The sequence below is a fragment of the Sander vitreus genome, chromosome 13 (genome assembly GCF_031162955.1).
Source record: "Sander vitreus isolate 19-12246 chromosome 13, sanVit1, whole genome shotgun sequence".
NCBI lineage: Eukaryota > Metazoa > Chordata > Actinopteri > Perciformes > Percidae > Sander > Sander vitreus.
The window spans coordinates 30,110,910-30,130,161 of record NC_135867.1 but is presented as its reverse complement, the minus strand read 5'-3'; the positions used below and the strand labels follow the sequence as shown (position 1 = coordinate 30,130,161).

At 42.3% G+C, this 19,252-nt stretch overlaps 2 protein-coding genes across 2 annotated transcripts in view; one reads left to right on the top strand and one right to left on the bottom strand.

Annotated features, from left to right (window-relative positions):
- LOC144527451 (uncharacterized) overlaps positions 1-19,252 on the top strand; it is a 160,608-nt gene that overhangs the window by 75,029 nt on the left and 66,327 nt on the right. The window lies entirely within an intron of this gene.
- LOC144528158 (kin of IRRE-like protein 3) overlaps positions 1-19,252 on the bottom strand; it is a 125,347-nt gene that overhangs the window by 67,095 nt on the left and 39,000 nt on the right. Inside the window, exon 8 of the mRNA XM_078266634.1 lies at positions 7,994-8,099. Coding sequence (XP_078122760.1) covers positions 7,994-8,099 — 106 coding nt within the window. The remainder of the gene's footprint in view (positions 1-7,993; positions 8,100-19,252) is intronic.

Sequence of the window (19,252 nt, the reverse complement as noted above, 5' to 3'; positions counted from 1 at the left end):
TTGTGTGCTGGAGCATGCTGAACCTGGAGCAGAGGCCCGCTCATGAACATCTGTAATGAGGTGATGTCAACTTGTGTAGGAGTAAAGAGTGAATTACCAGCAAACCGTCAGAGTAGGAGCTGAATTTTTGACTCACTGAGCTTATTTCTCCAGGCAATCACCTACAGTTTTGGATCTTTGACAATGTTTAATGTGTGTTGCCAAAACTCAAAAAGTACATTAAGTCCCCTTTTTCCATACGTTCTGCTGAAAACACTGCTGTTGTTGATGTCTGGCAGACACTCTGCATCTGTAAAGTAGTACCAAGAGGCTAATATATAAAAAGACACAGGGTGAGACCAAGCGGCAACTTCTGGGTCTGAAAGGTGACGCAAATGCTGAAGCTCCTTAAAGCTGCATTCTCTCTAATATCCAGCAGGGGGCGACTCCACTGGCTCCAAAATGAAGTCTGTTTCTATAGAGGTCTGTGAGAAAATGAACCTACTTCTCACTTGATTTATAACTTCAGTAAACATTTTCATAATGAGGTCTCAATCGCTAGTTTAAAGTCTTCTTCAGTACAGCATGACGTTCATTTGGTAAATTATGGTCCCATTTATTTTAAAACAAAGTAATAAGATGATAAAGCAGGGGAGGCTTTAGGACCTGTCAATCAGGACAGAGGCTTAGCAATGCTAACCATGCTAACACTGTGGACATAAAAATAAACCTCAACTTGTTTTTGGCTGTTGTCTGTGTTTTCATACACTTTGACCCTCTCACTGTGTGTTTTCACTTCAGCAAAGTTAGTTGGAACATTAGGTCTCTTCAGAAGGGTTGAAAATCATCGACTTTCCCTCTTTAGCGTTTAGCTTAGCGCAGCACTATCCTACAACAGCGTGCTGCGTCTGACATCCTTCGCACATCCGGTTCAGTTAACCAGATAAAAGACATTCTCACAGAGACTCCTGCCTTCATTAGAGATGATATAGGAGGATAGATGACTATCTATGAACTTATAACACAATCTGAGTCTAAAACAACATTAACCTTTAGGGATCATCATCCATCTAAATCCTAAATCACATTTAAATACTTTTTTGTGATTTATTTCTGACAGGCAGAGACTGATCTCGCTTTCGTCACTATAACAATGTTGCAGTAACAAAAGTCACATAGGAAAAAAACAAACAAAGAAATGAAATCATTGATTTCAGCCAAGTTCTCCTGTGTTTTTCTCATGGCCAGGCTGTTGAAGGTGTACAGCAGTACAAACATCTGGGTACAATTATAGACAATAACCTGACCTGATTTAATGCCAACACAGATGGGGTTTGTATAAGGCCCAGCTTATACTTTTATCGGCAATTGAGAAGTTTTAATGTTGCTACATCTTTTATGAAAATGTTTTATTCGAGATTTATTAAGTCTGTTTTAACTTTCTCTTATTTGCTGGTTTGGGTCCCTCACTTAATAAATAAGCACAGACTAGACATCATTGTGAAAATGTGTGGCAAAATTGCAGGGATACATTTTGAAGAGCCAGATAATGTCTCCTGGCTGAGCCAAGTCCCCCTGGTCTTGTGATGCAGGCATTGAGAGATTTAGGAGCTCATTTGTCCCTGTTACCATTGGACTCATTAATAGCTCGATGTGATTTGTTTCTAGGACTTGAGGATGTGCAGGGCACAGACGCAGAGCAGATCACCGAAACGGTGTTTGGCTTGCCCAGCTTGTTAATGGCCATCTATGTTCATTTCACCCGCCCAGTTTGTAGATGTTTGTTAGATGGCACAAACATTTGGCCTAATCACAGCTGGCCTAGCAACTGAAAGGCAAAGGTTTTGTTTCCAGATTTGAGGCCACATATGATGCGAGGGCTCAGGGGGTCCTCCTTCAGAAAATTTTGATCATTAAACACTTAATTTCATGCATTCTGGTGAATTCTTTGCACCCTATTTCTAACTTTTTCTGCATTAATTTATGCTGGAAATGTCTTTATTTATGTAAAGGGAAACAGGTGACAATACCAAATATAAAAGCATTATGGAATATATTCTTGCATTGCCAGACCTTGCCAGAAGGTCTGGCTAGTCCACACAGCATTCCTGGATGGGAGAAGAACGTGCTCTGGTTTATTGGCATTTCTTTAAACCAATCACAATCGTCTTGGGCATCGCTAAGTGCTGCACGGAGTCCCAGTACTGCTGCAAAATAGTCTCAGGAAGGATAGTCTAGCTAGCTAACCATAGTACTTATAAATCCACTGGAGTTTAGAATGCCAACGCAAAGAAAGAGGACAATAACGGACATCTGGCCGAAAAGAATTTGACATACGGCGGAATTTTCGGCGGCAACGGAGCAATCCTGGAAGTGGAAGATCGTGGAATAGTAAAGTTTACTTCACCTTAAACTAGGAGAGAAAAACAAAAGGATCACTGCTGTCAGCTTTAACATTCTCCATTCAAACCACCTTGTGTTTGCTGTGGTACTTCCAAACTAAACATTTCAATAATGAAATCCTCTTCTAGAGATTTTTAAACAATTCAAAGCAAATATGGTATGCATGACAAATGGGTCAAATGAATCCAATAATAGGTCCTTTGTGGTTAATGTTGCATACTGATGTTCATGTTTAAGTGGATATAAATGCTGTCTTGCATAGTGAAATTGTGGCTGCCGAACTGTAGTTGTTGCTACCAGTACATACAAATTTCTTTAAAGCACAATAACAAAAACTATTCCTAACAAGCAGCGTTGGACAGGCCCTCGCTCCTCTGCGAGCGCCGGGGTTACTGGTGGATGCAACTGTCAGACACAGCGCGCATGGTGGAGTGTGCGCCGTTTGAGATGGTGTATTGCAAAAGTTGTACCAAGCGGGGATAACATCATCAATGAAAAAGGAACTCTCTGCTGAGTTCAATGATACCTCACACAACACTGTACCTTAAATGGTTCAAAAGTTATGAAAGTGGGTGTGGCCTGAGCACATGGGCGTGGATAACATATAGGGGGCGGCTCAGTTTCACATTTAGACCACACATTTTAAGTTTCATGTAAATCGGATGATGTTTGTCATATAAGGCTGATTTCCTGTTGCCAGCATTAAAAGTCAATTTTGGCCTGTAGATGTCCCCAGGCCTGGACCCTTCTTTGTTCATCGATAAATGGTCAAAATGGCCGCCACACCACACCCACACCGTTGGACGAAAAGTTTTGCTTTTAATAACTTTTCATCGTTGAGGTCTTTAAATGACCAAATTTGAAGTTGATCTCTCAGAGTAGTTAAAGTATAGCACCTATAGTTTTGGGCCTACTTTCTGTTGCCACTAGGGGGCGCTATGACTTTGAGTCAATTTTGGCCGGTAGATGTCCTCAGGGTTAGTCTTATGAATCTTGAAAGGTTTTGAGCCAACTGGACAATGTACACTCAAGTTACATCCACTTCCTGTTTCGATGGCGAAACGCACAAAATGGCCGCCCTGCCACGGCAAGGCCCCATGACCAACATTTTTTCTTTTAATAATTTTTCATCTCTAAGGTCTTTAGATGGTATAGACCAAATTTGAAGTTGATCGGATGAAATTTCTAGGAGTTCGTTAAAGTACGACGTGGAAATGGCCAAAAACACACTAATTTCGAACTTTAAATTCAAAATGGCGGACTTCCTGTTGTGTTAAGGGTATGGCTCCAATGAGCTTTTTTGTACGTCTTGACATGCATGTGTACCAACTTTTGTGAGTCTACATTAAACACACTGCAGGGGCTCAATTTTTTAACTTTGTAGGGGGAGCTAGCGAGCCATTTTTGTGCGCCTATTCCCGAAACCCTTAAAATACGTACATTTTCACCAGACTTGATGTGACCGCCAATTTTGGTGAGCTTTTGAGTATGTTAAGCCCCTCCAAAAGGCAATTCATTTGTCGTAATAATAATTCCTTTAGTTTCAATAGGGCCTTTTTTTTTGTTTTGGCACTAAAATTGAGGTATTACAAAGCATAAATTGTTATGTCAAGCAGTAATTCTAAATTTGAATCACAATCAGGGAAATTTAAATCTCAATGTTTAATTTCTAACAATCTTTAATTGCAGTGTGTGCTGATATCCAGCTGGATACGATTGATCCTCTACCGCACCATACACAAACACCGCCCAGGAGATTTCAGTGCCAAAACAGTCTGACAGTTTTTTGCCAATAAGCAGACAGCATGATTTTATGTCCTTGTGTTCACATCAAATGGATGACAGGCCAAGCTTGACCCGCACAACCGAGCCTCTCATTGGATAGTGCTGAAATGACAAATGAAGCCTTCAAAAGCAGAGTGTGGCAGCAGAAGCAGTCGACAGCGCTCTCCAAAGGAATAGGAGGCGCTTGATTTGCAATCAACTCATCTCCTCTCTTCCTCTGTTCTGTCCATACTTTCTCTCTCCCTCCTTTATACTTCAAATCATTTCCGGCTCCTTCTTCCCTCGCCCTCCTTTACATTAGTCGTCTGATTCACTTTCTTTTCCTCTATCCATCACTTCATTTCTCCTGACTTCCTTTGCGATTTTTTTGAAATACAAACCGGCAATGATGAGTATGCCAGACAGCAAGCGGTGTGGACGCCTGTGTGGAGTTGTTGAGGTGAATTGTCACCCATCCCTCCTCCTGTCCTGTATCTGTGTGTCTGCAGACATGGTGCTGCTCTCGAGCTGCTGTTGTACTTTTGTCCCAAACACCCATGAGTCTTGGCAAACAAACATGCACAGATTAGCAGTAATGCACGGACCACAGATGCATACACACTCAGAGGCTGGCAGGCCAACCCGTTCTCATTCCGAACTCGTGAAATAAGGACGTTTGGACAGTGGCTGTCAGTGGATGTCAGCGTCTGATGCGACGAAAAAGGCATCTTTCAGCATGTTTGTGTAACGCACCGGGGAGAGCAGCAGTTAGATAGGATTTAGCGAGTAGTATGTAAGAGCGAATTTCCGCGTAAGGAGGTTGGTTGGAGTGGTGGATGGGTCAAACACAGGACTTTCACCCAGGAGAGCGGGGTTCGTGGATGGGTCAAACACAGGACTTTCACCCAGGAGAGCGGGGTTTGCATCCCGCATGTCACGCTTGCCACGCTTGCTATAGTCGTTTTTTTTTCTTTCCTCCCGCGTGTCACAGACCCATACGCCCACCCACGACCCTTTCCTAAACCCAACCGTCCCGTTCTTCACGCGTGTAACGGGACTGTACGCCCACCTCCGACCCTTTCCTAAACCCAACCGTCCCGTAGTTCCTGCGTGTCATGGAACCGTAAGCCCACCCACGACCTTTTCCTTAACATAACTGCATCAAAAGGGACGGCAATAGTCCCGACCAAGCGTGTTGACTTAAAGCACTAAAAGGACGGCAATAATGAAGGAATAGTTTCTAATTTGGATAAAACTTGCGCGATAGCTACGCTCATCTCATCCGTGGAAGCTGCCATATTGTTTAGACTGAACAGTCGCTTCTCGTTGCGTCACACCTAAACCCGCCTCAAAACCAACGCTGATTGGTCGTTCGGCTCCAAATTTTTCAAGATGCCAGACTGATCTGCGAGTGGAAAACTGGAGCTCGCGAGATCAGGACGGTCTCACAAGGCTAGCGTACAGATGCTTGGGAATCAAAGTGTCTTAGATTGCTGTTTTTGACATTTAAGACTTGGTTAGATGTGTCTATTAGTTCATTTTATCAACAACATATTCTAATGAAAATATCTATTTTGTTCATTTAATGGTTTAATACCAGTCAGCAGTGGAGACTTTAAAAATTAAAACATGGGAGAAATGCCTTTTTAGTGCATTTTGTTTAATTTGTTAGAATGATGAAACAAGAGGAGGTATGAAGGGAGGACTTGATGACACCATGACACCTTGCGCCTTTTCAGAGGACTTTTATTGGAGAACTGAAAAGACTCTGAGAAGCTTGGGACCCTCACAGGCTCAACTCTGTTTACATTGGCAGGCCTCCCTGGCCTCGGCCGGGAGGGGGATTAGCTGGCTGTCTCCCCTACATCTGCTGCAGGCTTGAACTTTACGGAACAAGCTGGGAGCAGCCTCTAATCAACCTGAGAAGCAAGAACATTTTAGTCCCTTGGTTTCCCCTGGTTCTTTATGAAAGATAAGAACTTGTGCAGCCTGTCACGCTATAATCTCTCTCTTCGACCTGGCTCCTCTGCTGTGCCGACCTCTGACCGTCGACGGCAGGCCACATCACTGTGCTGCCTGAAGGCTGAACTATGTTGAATCTCATCACTGCGCAGATGTGCTAGTGGCCGACATTCAACCACTGATACAAAGAGACTCTGAGCAAAAGAGACTTTGAATTCAACGAGGTCCGGTGAAGACTTTCACAACCTTCTTGTTCCGAACGAGAGAAGATGGTCTCATGCTGCCGAGAGAGAAAGGGATCAAGCCAAACCGCCACATGAGAAACCCGACGTCCGAAGATTGCCGAAGCTTCCGTCTACCAACCTCTCCTCTGCCCTTCAGAACCGTTGGCTGAGACGTACTAAGTGATTCATGAGTTGATGTGAGATGTTTGATGCCAAAATTAGTAAATTAATAATCGTTAATTTATAGCTTTAGACAAAAAGATCTCCCTTAAACTTTAAGCATGCAAACTTATAATTCACCTAGCACTTCTTATACTTTCTCACCTGCTGATGGCATCTCAACCTATTAAAATATCATTTGAATTTTAATCAAATCTAAATCTCAAAAATCTAATGTTTGGCTGATTCTACCTGGATTACACGGTGGTCTACATTCATTCATTGTTGTACTGAGTGTTTTTACTTAGCCTGTTATTTCGTTGCCTTTTTAGTTATTAGTTCAATAAATATTTATTTGTAAAGTATGAAATCATAGGTCACTGTCGCTTTCGGTTTTACAATGTGGTTTTTCATAGTAGTTTGTAAGTGTAAGTTACTGATATTAGCATCCCGTAACATAAGAAAATACGTTCTATCTTTTGTTCAGAGTATTAGCCAGCCAGCAGTGAGGAAATGGTAATGAGAAATACTGTTTCAAGCTAGTTTTACATTCCCGGTCATTGAGTAACATGGCGACGCCATCTTGTCAAGCGCTAATATTAAGTGCACGTGTATGAAAGAACATGATGTGTAAGAATGTTGTATGTATGGGTGTGTATTATGCTACGGTTAAATTTGTGTTAGCAGGATAGCATTGGCTATATGTCAAAGACTGTAGGTGTCCGAGTCCAGTGAATATGAAGTGAGGTTATATTATTTTGGTATCTTTTAGTATTTTAAATTAAAATTTTAATTAATTAAAAGTCTTGTATGTGTAATATGTGTTAAATCATTTGAATTTATGTGCATTTGTTTTCTGTCAGACTGTTTCATATTATTTATCATCAGTTTGGTTACACCATTTATTTAATTTTTAAACGTTTTATTATCATCTTAACATGCACCTTATCAGAGTTAATACATAGAGACAATGTGAATGTATGGGAACTGTATGCAATTGTTTCAGAAATAAACAAGCTTTGCCGTGAGCAACACGCTAACGTGCTCTCTGTTGATTCACATTTTTCTTAAGCTACGCAGTGCTTCCTAGCCTGTGTAGCCATTGCTGCCAGTTCAGATTCCCCCTAGGTCTGGTGCCAGTAACACCATCACTCTCCTTCATCCATTGTACAAATGTATGTGTTTATGATGCACATTTTGAAGTTGTTAGTTATTGTTATGTGTTTTAGAGTTTTTATTAATTATGAGTTATTAATAATGGCTACTATTACGCTACACCTGCTTATCCTTTTAGAGGGTGAAGAGGTGTGGTACACCCTGGACAGGTCACAGGGCTGACACAGGGAGATAGACAACTATTCATGCTCACCTTCCCGCCTATGGAAAAATGGTTTAACATTTGAGGTATTCTGTAAACAGTTTGTTGAGTCTATTTTAGTTGAACCCATATTACAGGACCTATTAATGGCCACCGTGTGTGTGTGTGTGTGTGAGAAGCTCACCTGTAGTAGATAACAGGTGGGTTGGCTTTGGCGGCGCAGTGAAATCTGACCAGAGTCCCCTCCAGAACAGGCTGTGGCTCCACACTGAGGTTGACAATTGGCAGGTCTGAGAGAGGGGGGAGATTATGACAGACAAAGCTGTCATCATTTTGAAGTCATCAGTGGCTGTGGTTACACATTATAAATAGTTACAAATGATTTATTAACGTGGACTCTATCTTCAGAGCTATAATTACTATCGGGCTGTTTTCTTTCCCTTTAGCACAGCAGCATGCCCTGCATGATGGAATTACACTGGTTTTCAATGAGCGCAGCCTGGAGAAGAGCCACCACACACGCTTCACCCACCCAGGAAGAAACGTGTGTCCCCATGTAGGAGGGGCACCATCACCATCAGTGAATCTACGCTGTTTCAAAATAAATTAGCTTGAGATGCAGCAAACACTTTGAGGATTTTAGGCAAACACAGAACCGATGGCAGAATTCAGTAAAGGATGAATGGCCAGGATTGGCATCTATTAATCACAGGCCACTTTGGTAATCCACACTACATCAGGGCTGGACTGGGGTAAAAAATCAGCCCTGGACCTTTGAGACCTAGACCAGGCCGCCACAATCGGCTGGACATCAACCGTCCTTGCACTCCCCTTCAGCACATGTACATACCAGCAGGGTTCAACATTAGCATCATTTACCAGCCAAATGCTGGTAAAATATATAAGTGGCTGGTAGATTTGCTTGACTTACCAGCCCAAAAAAAAGTAAAATTTTAACATTCACTAGCTATTTGGCTGTTGGACAAAAAGTTCATGTTGAACCCTGCATACCAGCCACTAATACTCTCACTTAGCTGAGTGGTAAGTAAGAGAGTATGATAATGTACTCACTGAGTCAAAAAGGCTGCCTGGCTCCTGATGGTTAGATGGTGGAGCATGGCTGTCATCAAGGTGTCTTACTGCAACCAGTAACCACTAACATAGCTCAAGCGCAGCGTTCGTCGTTCGACTGGTCATGACTGCTTTCCCAAGATGGCATGTATATGCAAACGGTATTGTCTTTATAAACTATCTTTTTAATAAACTGTCTGTACACTTACAAAGTTCTCAATGCTTCGGTTTACATGTAGGGACCCTCATTATGTTACCATGGAAGTGTGGCGCTATTTTGAGCCTTGTTAGTGGTATAGAAATAGCGATTTCTTTTTACTTTACCTGTGCCCCGAAAACTAGCGTTATAAGGTAACTAGCGGTTTGAGCTAACACTGGTCCCATTCGATTAGTATGAAAACACATCCCAGAGAACGGTCAACTCGGTAATCATGTGTTATTAACCCCTAGGTACATTTTGTGCCGGAATTGTCCTTTAACAGAGCAGTCAGCCCTGGGCTAACAGGGGTCTTAGCCCTGGGTCGAGTGCAAAGTCCTGGATATGGCTGTGGGCTTGTCGCCGCCACTCTCACGCATCTGTCAGTTTGATGAATGTAGCAATGCACACAGCACATCAGTTGTGTTTAGGGTTAAGGTTGAATAAGATTCTGTAACACTGACTTAGCCTGCAGCCATAAAATCATGCTAATATCCATTCCTTTCTTTATTCTAAACCAAATAAAAATATAAAATACAGCACTTGATACGGCAATGATTTTCATATGAAGTCCTTCCAGACGTTATTTCGACTACTACTTAGACCATTAATTCTATCAATAAAACACATGCAAGATATCTGTGTCTAAGGATGTCTTCAGTTATCTACTTCTTTCAGACTCAAGACACAACGGTGGTGTGTTAGGACTCTCTCTTCTCTGGCTTTCATCAGCACACATGTTGAAGCTGGGCAGAGTCTAAGAAAGAAAATAGGAGAAAATAATGAGACTGTCACAAAAATCAGACTCCTGGGAGAACAGGATGATGATAAACCACACTCTTTATACTTGAGTGTGGCTCTACTTTGGCGATGTTTCACAGCAGTGTATTAGCATTTTTAGAATGTGTGTCTTTTTGGTGCCCATGGGGACCATTGTGGACACATCACTTCTGCATATTTAGCGCACACCTTTTTTCTTAGTGCAATTACCTTTCAAACTTTTACTTTTTTACAATTACCCAGGGACAGAGTCTGCCTCTTAGTTCCTACAGCTCATTGTAAGCAAATGAACCACAGGAAATTAAAGGCCCTCTGCAAAATAACAGACCTGATTCTCGCCATTTTACTCAGGATTAAAGATCCTATGACATGCTGCTATTTGGATGCTTTTATATAGGCCTTAGTGGTCCCCTAATACTGTATCTGAAGTCTCTTTCCAGAAATTCAGCCTTGGTGCAGAATTACAGCCACTAGCACCAGTCCCACAATGAGCTTTCCTTAGGATGTACCATTTCTGTGTTTGTAGCTTTAAATGCTATTGAGGAGGAGAGCAAGGGCAAGGTGGAGGGTGGGGGTGTGGCCTTGACCAACTGCCATGCTTCGCTTGTTTGCAAGCCATGATGTCTCTCTCTTTCTCATGGGCGAGCCAAATGCTCTGGGCGGGCAAAGCAGAGAAAGGGGAGGTAACCTTTCCCCGTATGACGTCATAAGGGGGAGATTCCAGATTCGCCCATCTGAGCTTACTTTTTCTCAAAGGTAGAGCAGGATATCCAGAGCTCGGTTTACACATATCGCCATTTCTAGCCATAGGCATTGATCGACGACGGTTCATTTCCAGGATAATTGCAGGAACATCCTGTTCCACCAGATGTCCCTCGCCTTGCAAAATTCCGTTTGTTTCGGGAAACAACAATAGAACAAGAAATTGGGGATTGTGCAACAAGGCAGGCTTGCGCGGTTCTTTGAGGGAATGATTGTAAAGATTTACAAAGAATATGTTTAGGGCATTTCCTCTCTAACTGGGAAGTTTTGGGACTGATTGGTGGGATTGCTGTGTATGAAGTGCACACGGAGATACACTGGTTAGAGCCAATGAGGTTTAACCATGTATTAGCTAATTTAAATAGCTCTCGTTACTGTATTGTGTCAACAGTTAACTTCATTTAATATTGTATGTGGCGTTTTATTTTGGGTTGTGCAAATGTTACACCAAAACAAGTCCCTTCCCGGGACTATTTTACAGATACACAAGATTGATTGGTTTAAACAAATGCAAAAAACCCAGAGCATTTGTTCTACTATCCTGGATTGTATGAGCTTTTCAAACCCCTTAAAAAACAAACACATTGGCTCTGAACATAATCCAGCCATTAATGTTGTTTGTCACCACATCATAATTGGGAAACAAATGTATTACAATCTAAAGATAATTTCAGATAGGCCTGGCCTACACCAAACATACAGAGGTGAAATTCTAGTTACCACTCGGGTAAATACTGAACTTGGGAAGACTTACTTTGTACCTTTTTATAAATTAAATTAATTACAGAGAATTTTATGAATTTAAATGTTTCACTTCAATTTGTTTGATTTTCTTTGTATCTGCTGTACTCAAGTCTCTCAGTCTCAACTATCTGAGACTATCTCGGGTGCTGCACGTCAGAGCGACTCCCGACACGGCTTAGGATTTGTGGGTATTTTTGGCGTTTTGTTGTGTTTCATCGTGTGTGTTTTCACGTTGTCAAAATGTTAAAAACAACAGTGTTGAATCTTGCTTGCATGTAGCTTGCGATCGTGAGTTTATGTGGTGTAAACAGACTATTCTCAGGACCGGCAACTCAATTCGTCGCCAAGCCAGGCAGGCTTGCCTACTCCCTGAACCATCTGTTGGAGCCATCGCAGGTACCCCTACTCACAAACCAGATACCGTGAGAGTTAATCCGTGGCAACAAGGAAGGGCGAATACGGAGTAAAAGAGGGACTAGAGGAAGTATTTGTAACAGACTGACGAAAGGTGGCAGCCGACTACCTCTACCTGCCATCGCCCCTACCCTAACCCTACCTTCTCCCAGATCACTTTGATTTTAATATATGTACCAGGTCCTGCTCTTACACTTGTTCTGAGCACAAAGCAGACAGCTACATCAGAGCTTTCAATCAAACTGGCTAGCAACCAGTATTTCTACTGGGGGACGTCACCACAAATCTACCCAACCTGGAGCAATATATTACAGTCCCAACTAGAATGCACAACATACTGGACTTATGCTATGGCAACATCCCAAATGCATATATCTCAAAACCCCGTCCTCCTATTGGTTGTTCTGACCACAAAGTTATTCTGTTGCTGCCAAAGTACAGGTCACAACTGAAAAGGGGAGTACCAGTTAAAAAACAATTCATGTTTGGAATGAAGAGAATATTGAGGGGATGTTTCAAATTGACTGATAAGGACTTGTTTTATTAACGATTGTGGGAATGATTTTAATTTAATGATTTTATGTAACCCGCTACATCTCATTCTGTGAGGACATTGTAACTCCTACTAAACATGTAATACTACATCCAAACAATAAACAGTGGGACATGAAAATATGCCTGGTTCTAAGAAGAAAAAAAAAGGCTCTTTTAGAAGGCGATACTCTCAGGGTGAGGGAGTTCAGAAGGAAGGCTAAGATGGCCAAAATCCACTACAAGGACAAAGTGTAACAAAAACTCACATCTGGAAATGCTAAGGAGGCATGGCCGTGGTTGAACACAATGATGGGGAGAACCCCCAAACCTGCACTGATCAACTGCCAAGACCATGCCTCCCTTGCTGAGCAGCACAACCAGCCAACTGGAGTCTCCCCAGCCCCAGTCTAGTCCACCAGGCTCTCATCATAGATGAGAAACTAGTGGCCTCTGTCCTAAGCCGAGTGAACCCACACAAATTCCCTGGCCCTGACTGGTTTAGGGGCAGAGTGCTTAAAGACTGCTCCACCCAGCTAAGTGGGGTCTTCACCAAGCTCTTCAGATCAGAATAAGTTTTATTGGCCAAGTATACTTACATACACAAGGAATTTGACTTTGGTAGGTGTTAACTCTCTATACATTCAACAAATAGACATGTAGAAGTAACATACTGTACAATAGAGACAACAATATGCATATCAAGATCAAGATTAACCTTATAGTCCCACATCGTGGGAAATTTGTCTTGGGCACTTGTAAAAACACTTTGTAAAAACAAAGAAACACAGACAGCATGTACAAACAACAAATGCTGTACAATACCATACCACAGACCGTACTATGGTCCTGATGGTCTATAAAACCCAACATGGTGTTATGCAATGCATTAGTTAAACATTACTCAAAATAAATAAATAAATTAAAAAAAGAGAGATCACAAGTACAACAATTACAACATAACATTATAACATAACATTCCACTTATTTCCCTTAAAAAAACTCTTTGGTTGCTTTCGCAGTATGCTTCGGGTCATTGTCCATCTGCACTGTGAAGCGCCGTCCAATGAGTTCTGAAGCATTTGGCTGAATATGAGCAGATAATATTGCCCGAAACACTTCAGAATTCATCCTGCTGCTTTTGTCAGCAGTCACATCATCAATAAATACAAGAGAACCAGTTCCATTGGCAGCCATACATTCCCACGCCATGACACTACCACCACCATACTTCACTGATGAGGTGGTATGCTTTGGATCATGAGCAGTTCCTTTCCTTCTCCATACTCTTCTCTTCCCATCACTCTGGTACAAGTTGATCTTTGTCTCATCTGTCCATAGGATGTTGTTCCAGAAATGTGAAGGCTTTTTTAGATGTTGTTTGGCAAACTCTAATCTGGCCTTCCTGTTTTTGAGGCTCACCAATGGTTTACATCTTGTAGTGAACCCTCCGTATTCACTCTGGTGAAGTCTTCTCTTGATTGTTGACTTTGACACACATACACCTACCTCCTGGAGAGTGTTCTTGATCTGGCCAACTGTTGTGAAGGGTGTTTTCTTCACCAGGGAAAGTATTCTTCGGTCATCCACCACAGTTGTTTTCCGTGGTCTTCCGGGTCTTTTGGTGTTGCTGAGCTCACCGGTGCGTTCTTTCTTTTTAAGAATGTTCCAAACAGTTGATTTGGCCACACCTAATGTTTTTGCTATCTCTCTGATGAGTTTGTTTAGATTTTTCAGCCTAATGATGGGTTGCTTCACTGATAGTGACAGCTCTTTGGATCTCATATTGAGAGTTGACAGCAACAGATTCCAAATGCAAATAGCACACTTGAAATCAACTCTGGACCTTTTATCTGCTCCTTGTAAATGGGATAATGAGGGAATAACACACACCTGGCCATGGAACAGCTGAGCAGCCAATTGTCCCATTACTTTTGGTCCCTTAGAAAAAGCTGAAAGTCTGCAGTTAAAGCACATCTTGTTCGTTTCATTTCAACTCCATTGTGGTGGTGTATAGAGCCAAAAAGATTAGAATTGTGTCGATGTCCCAATATTTATGGACCTGACTGTAACCCCCAATTTCCACCGGTTGCGGAATGGCTGAGGAGTCAATAGGTTTCCATTAAAGTCAATGTGTGTATTTCCACTGACTGCAGAACGGCTTGGTTCCGACTCAAAATAAAATACACCGTGCACACGGCGGATCATATTTCCCTGCACTACACCTTGAAAACACAGTACAGAGTTGTTTCCCCTCTACTCCTCTGGATGGAAACAAACTGTTGGTTTTGTGGTTCTATTCTACCTACATTTGCGAGATCTAGTGGGTCCTCGTGACTTCAGCTGTCAGTCATGGCCACAGCTGTACTGCAACAAATCCGGACCTGCTGGGTATTGACGGACGGCAGAGCACGGAGCCGTTCCGCAGCGGAGCCGTTCCGCAACCGGTGAAAATGAGGAATAAGAAATGCATCCTTTGCTGCAGTCTGCAGCAGAGACTGTCAACATGTGTGCTCCAGGTTAGTGACTCGTCAAGATATTTATATGAGTGGGCCTGAGTGATGGTTTGGTTGTGGATGACCACAGGCCTGTGGTCACCGACTCCCCGAGGGTCAAACACCATCTCTTCAGTCTTCAGTCAAACATTTAGAACAAGGTGGTTATTGTCACACCAACTCACAAACCTTTGGATTTCCATAAAATAATCAGATGGGTCACAGTTCTTTTTCAGCAGAGATAAAATTGCAGTGTCATCAGAAAATGTAATGACATGATTATTTGGATAAAAACTTTAAAGGATAGGTGAGCTGACACAGCCCTGGAGGGCTCCTGTGCTTAAACTTTTAGGTTCAGATAGAGTCCCATTAACGCTGACCTGCTGTCTACGATTGGTTCAGAACAAATGGTACCATTTGATAATAAGGGGGTGTACTTTAAAATCATTCAGCCTCTTAATTAACAGATGTGACTGCAGCATATTAAAAGCTGAGCTAAAATCAACGAATAGGAGCGTATGAGGTAGAATCTTCTAAATGTCTGTTAATACTATGTGTCACAGCAATGATGGCATCATCTGTGTTTCTGATAATCTTATATGCAAACTGAAAGGGATCTAAAAGACAACTGACCTCTGTTTTCAAGAACTGTATGATAATTTTCTCAAAAAACTTCATCACCAGTGACATAAGTGCTACAAGACGGTAGTCATTTTTCTCTTTGCAGCTTGCTTTTTTAGGTACGGGAATACAGTACAGTTTTTCCAGATAGAGGGAACAGAGTGAATGTCTAAAGACTTCTGGACCTCTGCCAGCCCTTTGCTGCAATAGAGCACACGTGCCTATATGTCAACATCATTTTGTATTTTATGTTGACATATAGGCACATGTCAACATAATATACAAAAATACAAATATACAAATAAAACATAATATCAAGACAAGTAATGTAAAGTGCAAAAAGTAATAGTGAAAAGTAGTGTGCAAGATGCATATTGTGATGATAAGTATGTAATGTGTTGAGAAGTGGGTGAGTTGCCAAAGTGGGGATCAATATCCGCAGTTCAGTAGAGTGATGGCAGTGGGAAAGAAGCTGTTCTTATGTCTGGTTGTTTTTATGCACAGGGATCTGTAGCGCCTGCCAGAGGGGAGTAGGTTAAAGAGAGTGTGTGCAGGATGTGTGGGGTCTTTAGTGATGTTCTCTGCCTGCTTCCTGGTCCTACCAGTCCTGGAGGGAGGGCAGGGGTGCTGTCCGAATTGTGTGTTGTCGTCTGTTTGTCCTGTTTTGTGGCTGCCCCAAACCAAACGGTGATGGATGTGCAGAGGATGGATTCAATGGCAGCAGTGTAGAAGATGGCCAACAGCTCTTGTGGTAGGCCATGTTTCCGCAGTTGCCGCAGGAATTATATCCTCTGCTGAGCCTTTTTAAGGATGGTGGTGATGTTGGACTCCCACTTCAGATCCTGGGAAATGATGGAGCCCAGAAACTTGAATGAGTCCACATTTGACACTGGGCTGTTGGATATTGTGAGGGGCTGCACTGTGGGGTGCATCCTAAAGTCCACCACCATCTCCACAGTCTTTAGAGTGTTTAGCTCTATGTTGTGTTGACTGCACCAGAGCACCAACTTATCAACCTCTTGCCGATACGCAGACTCGTCACCATTCTGGATGAGCCCAATGACAGTGGCGTCGTCTGCAAATTTTAATTAATTATTAATTAATTAATAAGGATTTTAGGCCAGTTGCCCTAATATCGGTACTGTGCAAATGCAATGAAAGAGTTGTAGGTGACCACCTCTCCAGCATGACGATAGGAAGACTTGACCCACTTCAGTTTGCTTATAAGGGAAACGTGGAGTGGAGGATGCAACTCTGACTCTTTTGGACACTGTGACCAGACAGCTGGACTCATCACAGTATTTCATTTATGGACTTCTCCTCTGCTTTTTATACTGTAAACATATGCACACTACTGCAACACCTCGTGGAACGTCAGGTTTTATACTCAAGATGAAAAATATCAGTGGTGTTTGTGCCCACAATGCAGGAGCTGCTTCTTTGAGTTTGTCCAGCATGTCTGGTCGGTAGCACAAATATCAAAGTCAAGATCACATTAGAAGCTGGTGGGAGCTGTAATAAAGACTATGCTGATCCCCAGTTAAAGCCCAGGTGACCAGGGGTCGTCCTGCCTGGGAACCAGAGCCCCAGACCAGAGTTGTTCATTTTTTTAAGATTATTTTTTTGGGCATTTTTAGGCCTTATTTTCACAGGACAGATGAAGACATGAAAGGGGAGAGAGAGGGGGAATGACATTCAGCAAAGGGCCGCAGGTTGGAGTCAAACCCGCGGCCGCTGCATTGAGGACCAAACCTCTATACATGTGTGCACGCTCTACCAACTGAGCTAACATGGCCACAGACCAGAGTTGTTCTGATACCGATACACACCTCCGATGCTTAAAATGCTGCAATAATCAGCAAAAAGGTGAGTGCACGTTCCGATCCCATCTCACTTAGCCCTGAAAAAAATCTACTTAGTAGTTTATTGATGTGTTTTTAGTATTAGTATTAGATAATAAAAGAAAGTTCTTTAGCATTCATTCTCTGTATGTACATTATTTGTTCATATTTCACAGAGGGTTTAACCTAAGCCAGTCCATACAACAATGGATACATTTACATACACATAATATTGTGGATTTTTGCCCTTATTCCGACTAAGCTGTGTATCACATGTAGACCACACATTATACGTTTGTGTATGTAAATTGGATGATGTTTGTCATATAAGGCTGATTTCCTGTTGCCAGCGGGGGGCGCTATGACCAAAACTCAATATTGACCTGTATATGTCCTCAGGCCTGGACTCTTGTTGATTGTGGGAAATTTCAAGCAGATATGACAATGTACACTGTAGTTACAGCCACTTTCTCGTTCATCACTAAACACTCAAAATGGTCGCCACGTCACGCCCACACCGTTTGACGAAAAGTTTTTATTTTAATAACTTTTCATCTGTAAGGTGTTTAGATGGTACAGACCAAATTTGAAATCTCTAGGAGAAGTTTGTTAAAGTGTAGCACCTTGACTTTTAGGCCTACTTCCTGTTGCCACTAGGGGGCGCTATGACTTTGAGTCAATTTTGTCTGGTAAATGTCCTCAGAGTTAGAGTCTTATGAATCCTGAAACGTTTCGAGCCAATTGGACAACGTAAACTCAAGTTACACTCACTTCCTGTTTCGATGGCGAAACGCACAAAATGGCTGCCCCACCACGGCCATGCCCTATGACAAAAAGTTTTTCTTTTAATAACTTTTCATTTTTAACGTCTTTAGATGGCATAGACCAAATTTGAAGTTGATCGGATCAAATCTCTAGGAGGAGTTCATTAAAGTACGACGTGGAAATGGCCAAAATCGCACTAATTTTGAACTTTCAATTAAAAATGGTGGACTTCCTGTTGGGTTTAGGGTATGGCTCCAATGAGCTTTTTTATACGTCTTGACATGATATGTGTACCAAGTTTCGTGAGTGTATGTTAAACGTACTGCAGGGGCTCAATTTATTTAACATTGTAGGGGGGCTCAAAAAGGCAATTAATTTGTTGTAATAATAATAATTCCTTCAGTTTCAATAGGGCCTTCGCCGCTGTCGGCGCTCAGGCCCTAATTATCAAAGTTTTCCACCGGTGGCAAACACAGCCTTTAATTCCTTGAACCAACTTCTTGAAAAGGTCGGCTCATATCCAAAAACCTGTTGATATCCAAGTCTTTAATAATGTTTAAAAGTAGCTGTCTTCTCCTTTTCTTTTGGCCATGCATCTCTACCACAGCCCTGCAAACTGTTGGCTGCTTGGTTTGTGTACAACAGCCATAGCGCACAGAGCTGTGCTTTCAAAGACCTCCAGGAGTCTCCGAAGCCTTTCCACCTTTACAGCGCCATAATCACTTATTCATCCAACACCTGTCACCTTCCTCTCCTACCCCCGACTGACAAACCGCGGAGCTCATGGCTGCCTTTACAAAGTTGCTGAATTGCTTCATTGTGTTTAAACATCTCACACAGTGCACACCCTCACCTCACAGCTGTACAGTATGCACTTTTTAAATGGACCACAGACTGCAGGTTTAAGCGCTTGGCTCGAACACTGCACTGGCAATGATTCAGCCTGGTATAAAACACTAACGGCAGTGTCATTAATCCTCACTTTGCAGTCGAGGCAGATTGGATTGGCTGTTTCCTGAAGATAGGAACGTTCCAGTGACTCTGGAGGTGTTTGGAGCACCGTCAGTGGATGCTAGGGAGCTTTTTTTGTGATTGTCAGAATCCTTGATTATGCGGCACGTTTTCTTAAAAAATGCGATGGAATATGCCGGATATTTATGCAATTTTATGCAATGAAATTGCGGGAACTTGCAAAAATTGCGGTTTCATCATGGCTTCATCGC